At 46.4% G+C, this 10,554-nt stretch overlaps 1 protein-coding gene across 2 annotated transcripts in view; it reads left to right on the top strand.

Moving 5' to 3' along the window:
• The first annotated feature begins 6,940 nt into the window (after positions 1 to 6,940).
• The window catches only part of TBC1D9B (TBC1 domain family member 9B), a 61,755-nt gene continuing 58,141 nt past the window's right edge, over positions 6,941 to 10,554 (top strand). For both annotated transcript variants that reach the window (XM_044281112.1, XM_044281111.1), the window contains exon 1: positions 6,941 to 7,220. In XM_044281112.1, coding sequence (XP_044137047.1) covers positions 7,100 to 7,220 — 121 coding nt within the window. In that variant the 5' untranslated portion in view covers positions 6,941 to 7,099. The remainder of the gene's footprint in view (positions 7,221 to 10,554) is intronic.

The raw sequence follows: 10,554 nt of genomic DNA, 5'->3' as shown, positions 1-10,554 counted from the left end.
CAAAAAGTCATCTAAATAGTGCAAAATACCGCCACCTGGAAACACCTCTTGGACCACCCAATGTAAAAAGGAAGAAAATGCTTCAAAGTAAATACATGATTTAGAAAACCCCATAGGTAAACATTTATCAAAGAAAAATTCTCCCTCAAAACTAAAACCTAATGAATTAAAGCCAGACGGTTTTACAGGGAGCAATCTAAATGCAGCTTTAACATCAGCTTTAGCTAACAATGCTCTATGCCCGTAACTCCTTAATAAATCTACCGCCTCATCAAATGAGGCATACGAAACTGCCGCCTCTTCCTTGGCGATTTCATCATTCAAAGAAGAATCCTTGGGATACGATAGGTGATGTATCAACCTAAATTCCCCTGGATTCTTTTTTGGTACTACTCCCAGAGGGGATAACCTGAAATTCTTAAAAGGAGGGTGCTTAAATGGACCCGCTAATCTACCGTATTCTAATTCTTTATTAATCTTATCTCTAACTATAACAGGAAAAACATTAACAGACTTCAAATTATCAACCAAATTACAACCAGAACCCCTAAACTGTGGAACATCAAAACCAGATAAAAAACCGTTAAACAACAAACTAGCTTTCTCCCTGTCTGGGTACTTGCTTAGCCACGGAACCAGCTCTATTAGCTTCACTGGCGTCCATGCTTTTTGATAATTGCTCCCTGGAGGCAAGAAAGGAAGGCTGATTCTTTTTAAAACACCTTATTAAAGGATGATTGCCCCCACAAAGTGAGCATTCATGCTTATAGCGACAGCTGGCAAGCCACTTGCAAGAGGATTCATTAAAAGCGAAACAAACTCCCTTCCTAAGCGGTTGATTTGCAGGAGTCTGCCTTTGCTGCACAGACCTCTGTGGCAACATCAAATTTATCCATAGGCCTATGTCTTTAACTCCAAATTTTAAAGACGGATGGATTGCCAGCTTCTGCCTGAAAGTCTCATCATACTGGAACCATGCAACACCACCAAAGTTCTTGTATGCTTCCAGTATGATATCAAGGTGCTGGAAAAGACCCGAGCATTTCTCAGGATGCCTTTCTCCCAGCACCGCAGCGTAAATACAAAACGCCTGCAACCAATTGTTAAAAGATCTTGGCTGCAGGCGCTTTCTACATCCTCACTTTTCTCATCTTTCTTTTCTACATTATGATCCCTATTAGAAGGTAATAACGATAATAAATCAATGAATTCAAAACCCCAAATCTTCTCTTTGATCCCATTAGACAAATGGAAACCCAGAGGAGATACATCACAGGGGAGAACCTCTTTTACACAGAGTTCTGGAACCCCTGAACCTCGCTCCAAAACGGGCAAGTTCTTTGACTGCAGCGCCGGCGGGGGTGCCCACACACCTGCAGCTGCAGTATTAACCTTACTTTTCAAGAAATCAGTAAACAAAGAATTAAGACCTGAAAGAAAATTATCATTGTTAAGTATGGCATTAATGTTCTCATGCTCACCACTGGGATGGACCTCCTGCCCAGAACCGGACTGAGGAACCTTCATACGGATCTTTCCAGGATACTGGCCGGACACAGTAAATGGCTGCTGCACGGATGTGCCAGCAAGTCCCACGTCGTCGCTTTCATCCAGCGCTGCTGCATGGGGCCGCTCAGTGCTGCGAATATTTTTCCCTATGGTGGAGCGCCGCCGGCTATTACTATGAGCTTTGCCGGCTGACGCTCTTTGATGACGTCGCCGGGCCGTGATGTCATCAGCGGCGGACGCCGCTTGCGGCCCGGCGCCTGGTGATGATGCGGCAGCGATGACGTCTTCAGGGGGCGGGGTGCCGGCGCGCGCATGTCTTTTAGCTCTTTTGCTGCGCGGCGCCAACACCTCCGCTTCCCCACTGGCCACTTGCAGGACGGCTTCTTCCTCTTCTACCGGCTCCCACTCCTCATTCTCCTCCGGATCCGCCGCCGCTTCACCGCCGCCAGGTATGGGCTGCGATAGGCAGCTCCTCAGCCATTCCTCTCCTCCCGCCGACTCCGCTCTCAGGATCAGGCTACGAAGTAAGTCCTCCATCTTCGGTCTTGACAGGCGCTGCTCCTTTCAGGCTGCTCCACTTGAACTGACAGCTGGGCACCTGTGCGCTGTCAATTTATCCACGCTGATTCCCGCTCAAATTTGACAGCTGCCAATCAGCTGTTCAGCTTTTCCCGCTTCAGAAACAGCTGGCCAATCCTGACAGCTGTTCCCAGCATCCCGTATCCAGGCAGATCACTAAGGGAACCAGCCCAAACTGGATTCCTGTCAGGATACCTAGAATTTGAAGTAAAAGAAACAGGGAAAAGGGGGGGGGAGACAGAGAAACAACAAAAACCATCCTTTTGACCCCAAAACCTTAAATTCTTTAATAAAATTACACTAGTGCCCCTGCCACCATGTGCCCCCCAAGCTATACGCTCTGGGGGGGCCCCTCCAAGAGGGTCTTTTCACACATTCATTTTGCCTGGCGTTTTTCACCACTAAAAAAGGCAAATAGAGAACATGCATTTTTTGCGTTTGTTATCATTTTTTGTGTCTGTGTGTTTGCCTACTACAGTTTTCTTCATGGAGATTTTCCCCTACTGTGAAAATGCCCCCAAAAAAACAAAAACCGCCAAGAGCTACAGCATGCTGCATATCTTGAGAAGAAGCCAGAAAGACTGAAATATGCTACCTAATGAACAAAAGCACCAGTAGAAAAATATATATATATGTAATCTTCTGCGTACACCACTTTATGTTCCCCACAGACTTTCAGCTAAGATCTGGAGGTTTTACAACAAGAATGCACCAAAAAAACACAGGTTAAAAAAAAACTCCACTAAAACACAAAAGTCCTGAAAAATGTCAGAAAACAAAACCTAGGTGTAAAAGCAGCTAAATGCCTTCTCAGCCATTGGCTGGCTGCAGTGGTGACCTGCTTCAACCAGTGATTGGCTAAGAGTCCATTTTTGATCCCCACTGCCAAGTATTTTCATCTAGATGGATCCCCCCTTTAAGCATGAATCTTTATTTCCATAGCGAAGAGGTAATAAGCAGCTGTCAGATACTTCAGGCTCCACTTCAGCTTTCTAATCTGTTTTTATTTCCGATTGTAGATTTGTTTATTCTATTTCCTGTACATTATGGGGGCGGCCATCTTGCCTGAGCTCTTTTTAACAGCATTTAGAAAGCATTAAGAAAATTGCTTTACGGCAGCCCCACGGTCCATAGACACAATGGTCAGGAGGGGACCTCACTGATTTCTATGGGAGAGTCTTCTAGGCATGTTCTGTGACCTGTGCAGAGGTCATTGTACAAGGAAAGGATAGATAAGATGTGACAATCAGCTATTGTGAATGGTGGATCTTGTCTTATCTATACACAGAGGTGATATCATTACACCGCGGGATTAGAATAATATAGAACTGCAGTAAGTAGCGCCAATTATTAGACATACTGGCCAGTGCGAAAACTGCAGGAATGTATATTTTTTGTTTAAATATATTTAATACATGGAAAATTCAAAACATCATCAAAAATTCTTTAAAAATATGTTCAACATAAAAAAGTGATTTGGGCTATTTTCACATCTGCATTTTTGCTGGCAAAAATGTTTCCATCACAATAATACAACTGTCTGCCTCCGTTATGAACGGACCTGGTTGTATTATCTCTAACGTAGCCATGACGTAGCCATTGAAAGTCAATGGGTGCCGGTTCCGTTTTCTTTTGTGATCAAGAAAACGGATCCGCCACCATTGACTTACATTGTGTTTCATGCCGGATCTGTCTTGCTCCGCACCCCATGCCAGACAGAAAAAACACTGCTTGCAGAGTTTTTCAGTCCACGATGGGGACGTAACCAAATGAAACGGAATGCATTCGGGTGCACACTGCTCAGTTCAGTTTTGTCCCCATCGACAATGAATGGGGACAAAACGGAAGCGTTTTCCTCCTCTGTTGAGACCCTATGATGGATCTTAATGGCGGAAAGGAAAATGCTGATGTGAAAGTAGCCTTAAACAGCAGGTCATTTTCTGATGACGCATTACCCTTAAAATCATCGCCAAACCTTGCCTTCCTCCAAAAACCGGTCGTGGAGGATCATGGGGAAACCTCCTATCCACACGAGATTGTTGTCACAGGATCCTGTTGACATCAGTGGGATCTGATGAAAAACTGTGTGACCTCCTGGAGGTTCTGATCCTTGCCTGTTATTTAAAGAATTTTTTACATTATTTTTTTTTTAAACATCTTTTTATCAGGTCACCAATATTTGTACATACGTGATATGATATGTAAGATATATGATATACATAATACAAGGAACAATTTTACATGTTTCCACTCATCTACCCATGAAACCTAACCTGTTATCTATGTGCACCAGAGAAATCTAAAACTACAAAAAACAAGTCCTGAATTTTCTAATCTGTACTGGTTCATGTCTACATCATTGTTGTAATATATACCGTGAGGTAAACTGAAAGCATTGTTTAATTGCTGTTTAGGCCTCATGCACATGACTGTTGTTTTATTCCGTGTCAGTTGCGCCGTTTTTCGTGATTTTCTGCGGACCCATTGATTTTCAATGGGTCTGTTGAAAACTCGGCTAATGCACCATTTGCCATCCGCGTCCGTGATCCGTCAAAAAAATATCCGTCCGTCCAAAAAATATATAACCTGTCCTATTATTTCCGCGGAAAACGGTTCGCGGACCAATTCAAGTCAATGGGACCGCTAAAAAACGTGGAGGCACACAAGATTGTCATCCGCGTCCACGCGTCTGCATCCGTTTTTTTCCTATCATTTGCATGGCAAACCTGTCTTAGACTTTTTTTTACATTCCTTTATGTCTGGTGATCCTCCAAAAATAAAGGAAGACACGCGGAAACAAAAACGGATCACGGAACAACAGAACCCCATTTTGCGGAACGGAACACAACAACGGTTGTGTGCATGAGGCCTTAATCTGTGTGGGACGTGTTGCAATAAATTTCTCCCACATAAGGAAAAATGGTTTTGGTCTGCATCCGAACCGCGTTTTTTGCGAATCGGATGCAGACCAATTCATTTCAATGGGGCTGCAAAAGATACAGACAGCATCCGTAAATCCGTTCCGCGGGCCGGCAAAAAAATAGAACATGTCCTATTCTTTATTCTTGTCCATTTTGCAGACAAGAATAGGACAAAAAAAAAAGAATAGGACAAAAAAAAAATGGTGACATGCACTCAGCTGGTATCCGTGTTTTGTGGATACGTGATTTGCGGACCGCATAACACTTATGGCCGCATGCATCAGCCCTAAGAGTGTTTTTGTCCAATCCATATGGAATAGGAATTCTACTTTACCTTTACTATTAAGGGCTCATGCACACGACCGTGGTTTTTTCCTGCATTGTGTGAGGGTCGGATGCGGACCTATTCACTTCGCATCCATATGTCCATTCCACGGAACCTGCAAAAAAATAGAACATATCCTATTCTTGTCCGTTTTATGGACAAGGATAGGACTGTTCTATAGAGGGACCTTCCCAGGCTATTCAATAGGGGGGCATGGCTCATAAGCAGTGAAATATATCAACATCTGGGGCAGGAATAAGGCGTAGAGGGTGACATTTTAGATTGAATTTATGAAATATACACTTTATGAAAAAGAATTAATACTGCTGATTTTAAGAATTGTATGGAAGAATAGCGTTTTAGTTTCAAAGTGGCTTCCAGTAAATCCTTAACACTATACTGTGATAACTGAGTGCTCCATTTACTCGGGCCTGTACTCGTCCAATCAATTCCTGGTCTAATAAAACGATAAATGGAGCTCACAGAAAATTGTCCGGCGTTAGCCCGGACTCCTAGATTTTCTAAATGGTAAATTCTAGATTCTGGGGAGAATACACGTAATACTTGAGTAATATAACTGCGAATTTGCAAATAAGTAAGGACGCGTCCTGTTAATATCCAAAATTTACCTGTGGCTTCATTACATGTGATTATGGAACCAGTTGAGGAAAGGAATTCGGCAACATGAGTGCCTCCATGTAGTGTTAGCGCTTTCATAAAGAATAGGGGGTAGTGAAAAGCATCAACCATTATGTAATTAGTACATTTTGAGTTGTGTCCTGTGCAGTTTTTCCCATCTCTTGGCCAGCGATCCCTTCATTAGAGGTCTCCTTGGTCTTACACTACATGACCTAATTGTTAGCCTGGTGTTTTTTCCTCCTTTCCATGACCCTTTGGCCTATCGCCCACCCTCATGTTTGCTCACGATGAGGTTCCTCTGGGGAGGGAAGTTTTGTACAGGTCCTCCCTGTAATGAGACTAATCAGAACTGGGCCCTTCATTCCAGGGGCCCCATAGACACATGTATGCCCGGGTCAGAGAAAATGCCATGTGATTATTGTATTGTTTCACACATTTTAACTACTGTATCCAAGTTGCTGTGGTTGAAAATACCACACAACTATATATATTACTATAAAACCCATCCAGGGCTGCCAACCAGAATTTTTTTTTTTCTAGACAATTTATCCCAAAATCAAGGACAGCCAACATTTTTTTTTTTTACAGATAAAATGGAAACCTATAATGAATTATATAGATTATAAATAGTGCATGTCTATAGCTCAATATACTGATAAGAACGCATTACCAGCACCTACTGTGAGCTGTAAAATGATGATAATTACCACCAAAATAATCTAGTCAAATACCACCAGCCTAAAAAAAAAATCATGGACAGATCAATTTTATTTTTTACAGAGGAAAAAAAGTCGCCTATTTTTACGGACTGTCCAGACATTTCTGGACAGTTGGCAAGCCAAGAGCCATCAGGAAGTGGCTGTAGCCCAGGCCTCTGTATGAAGTATAACACACCAGGAGATAGAAGGACACTGAATTCCACAATAACAATAACAAAGTCCTGTGTCATCCCGCTCTCTCTCCAGCAGAGGGAGCCAGTTGTCTGCGGCCTGAGCTCAGGACCGTACAGCCAGGAGCAGCTCAGGAGGCCAGGGCTGGGTGTCCAGTCCTCAGCACCGACCTCCCTCCAACCCACCGTAGGACGGGCACCGGGCCGGGGTGAGGGGCTGCTCCACGTCCGCTGACGATGTGGCTGAACCCGGAGGAGGTGCTGCTGCTGGCCAACGCGCTATGGGTGACCGAGCGAGCCAACCCGTTCTTTATTCTGCAGAGGCGCCGGGGACACGGCAAAGGAGGAGGCCTGACAGGTGACACCGGGGGCAGAGGAGGGGGGCAGCTACACACACGACGTGGACGGGGGCATATGTCTGCAGCCACCAGCGTCATCCAACTTCTCTGCATCATGGTGACTCTGCCACAATGTAAACAAGGCTGGGGCTCCCTCATCATACACCAGCCAGGGTATACACTGGCAGCACTGACCTGGTATACACTGGCAGCACTGGCCTGGTATACACTGGCAGCACTGACCTGGTATACAGGTATACACTGGCAGAACTGCCCTGGTATACAGGTATACACTGGCAGCACTGACCAGGTATACACTGGCAGCACTGACCTGGTATACAGGTATACACCGGCAGCACTGACCTGGTATACAGGTATACGCTGGCAGCACTGGCCTGGTATACAGGTATACACTGGCAGCACTGCCCTGGTATACAGGCACACATGGCAGCTGTGCCCTGGTATACAGGCACACATGGCAGCACTGACCTGGTATACAGGCACACATGGCAGCTGTGCCCTGGTATACAGGCACACATGGCAGCTGTGCCCTGGTATACAGGCACACATGGCAGCTGTGCCCTGGTATACAGGCACACATGGCAGCTGTGCCCTGGTATACAGGCACACATGGCAGCTGTGCCCTGGTATACAGGCACACATGGCAGCTCTGCCCTGGTATACAGGCACACATGGCAGCTCTGCCCTGGTATACAGGCACACATGGCAGCTCTGCCCTGGTATACAGGCACACATGGCAGCTCTGATCTGGTATACAGGCACACATGGCAGCTGTGCCCTGGTATACAGGCACACATGGCAGCTGTGCCCTGATATACAGGCACACATGGCAGCTCTGCCCTGATATACAGGCACACATGGCAGCTGTGCCCTGATATACAGGCACACATGGCAGCTCTGATCTGGTATACAGGCACACATGGCAGCTCTGCCCTGGTATACAGGCACACATGGCAGCTCTGCCCTGGTATACAGGCACACATGGCAGCTCTGATCTGGTATACAGGCACACATGGCAGCTGTGCCCTGGTATACAGGCACACATGGCAGCTCTGCCCTGGTATACAGGCACACATGGCAGCTCTGCCCTGGTATACAGGCACACATGGCAGCTCTGCCCTGATATACAGGCACACATGGCAGCTCTGATCTGGTATACAGGCACACATGGCAGCTCTGCCCTGGTATACAGGCACACATGGCAGCTCTGCCCTGGTATACAGGCACACATGGCAGCTCTGCCCTGGTATACAGGCACACATGGCAGCTCTGCCCTGGTATACAGGCACACATGGCAGCTCTGCCCTGGTATACAGGCACACATGGCAGCTCTGCCCTGGTATACAGGCACACATGGCAGCTCTGCCCTGGTATACAGGCACACATGGCAGCTCTGCCCTGGTATACAGGCACACTTGGCAGCTCTGCCCTGGAATACAGGCACACACTGGCAGCTCTGCCCTGGTATACAAGCAAACATGGCAGCTCTGCCCTGGTATACAGGCACACATGGCAGCATTGCCCTGGTATACAGGCACACTTGGCAGATCTGCCCTGGAATACAGGCATACACTGGCAGCTCTGCCCTGGTATACAGGCAAACATGGCAGCTCTGCCCTGGTATACACTGAGAGAGACCCTTTTGAAAGCCACCACACATATATAATACAAAAAACATCTATATTAAGTGTCCACAATCAGATATACAAAAGTAATATAAAAAAAACAATCATAAAAACATTGCAGGTAGGAGCTATGATAGATGATACACCCCACCAAGCTCCAAATCTACATATGTAATATTTATGTAAAATACTGTGCAATATTAAATGTACAAGGTATAAAAGGGTAAATCCCAAAACATACTCCCTATAATACGTGCCTAAGCAGAATGATATCAGAGGCCAACCACCTACCAACAATAATGACATGACAGTGATATCAGTGTAATATGGACAATTGATCAAACTCAGACATCAGCATAATCAATTTAGTATGAAAAGGGATCAGCCTTTTACAATTAGGTCTTCAAGACCATCATCAAACTAGAAAAGTACAAAGAAAGAGCACATAATAAGTAAACACCAACCAATACCAAGCTGGAGGGGGCCCCCAGAGGATGAGCGGCGAAAGGTATGTTGGGGTTTTCCAAGCCCTGTTATACAGACACACACTGGCAGCACTGCGCTGGTATACAGGCACATAGTGGCAGCTCTGCCCTGGTATACACTGGCATTACTGACTTTCTATACAGGCACACATGGCAGCTCTCCCTGGTATACACTGGCAGCACTGACCTTGCATACACAGGCACACATGACAGCTGTGCCCTGGTATATACTGGCAGCTGTGCCCTGGTATACACTGCCAGCTCTGCCCTGGTATACAGACACACATGGCAGCTCTGCCCTGGTATATACTGGCACACATGACAGCTCTGCCCTGATATACACTGGCAGCTCTGCCCTGGTATACATTGGCAGCTCTAACCTGGTATACTTCCACACATAACAGCTCTGCCCCGGTATACAGAAACACTCATGGCAGCTGTGCCCTGGTATACACTGGCGGCACTGACCTGGTATACATGCAAACACTGGCAGCACTGCCCTGGTATACACTGGCACACATGACAGCTCTGCACTGGTATATACTGGCAGCTGTGCCCTGGTATACGCTGGCAGCTGTGCCCTGGTGGTGTACAGGTACACTGTGGCAGCTCTGCCCTGGTATACAGGCACTCATGGCAGCTCTACCCTGGTATACACTGGCACACATGTCTGCTGTGCCCTGGTATACAGGTACACAGTGGCAGCTCTACCCTGGTATACACTGGCAGACATAACAGCTGTGCCCTGGTGTATACTGGTAGCTCTGCCCTGGTACACAGGCACACATGGCAGTTGTGCCCTGATATATACTGGCAGCTGTGCCCTGGTTTACACTGGCAGCTGTGCCCTGGTATACAGGTTCACAATGACAGCACTGACCTGGTATACAGGCACACACTGGCAGCTCTGCCCTGGTATACACTTGCAGCACTGACCTGGTATACAGTCACACACTGGCAGTTCTGCCCTGGTATACAGGTACACAGTGGCAGTGCTGTCAGTGTATACCAAGGTAGAGCTGCCACTGTGTGCCTGTATATCAGGACAGATCTGCCAGTGTGTGCTGGCAGATCTGCCCTGGTATACAGGCACACAGTGGCAGCTCTACCCTGGTATACACTGGCAGCACTGATCTGGTATACAGACATACATGGCAGCTCTGCCCTAGTATACACTGGCAACAGTGATCTGGTATACAGGCACACAGTGGCAGATTTGCCCT

The sequence above is a fragment of the Bufo gargarizans genome, chromosome 2, assembly GCF_014858855.1.
Source record: "Bufo gargarizans isolate SCDJY-AF-19 chromosome 2, ASM1485885v1, whole genome shotgun sequence".
Classification (NCBI taxonomy): Eukaryota; Metazoa; Chordata; class Amphibia; order Anura; family Bufonidae; genus Bufo; species Bufo gargarizans.
The sequence above is the reverse complement of the archived record's forward strand: the minus strand, read 5'-3'. Positions and strand labels throughout refer to the sequence as shown.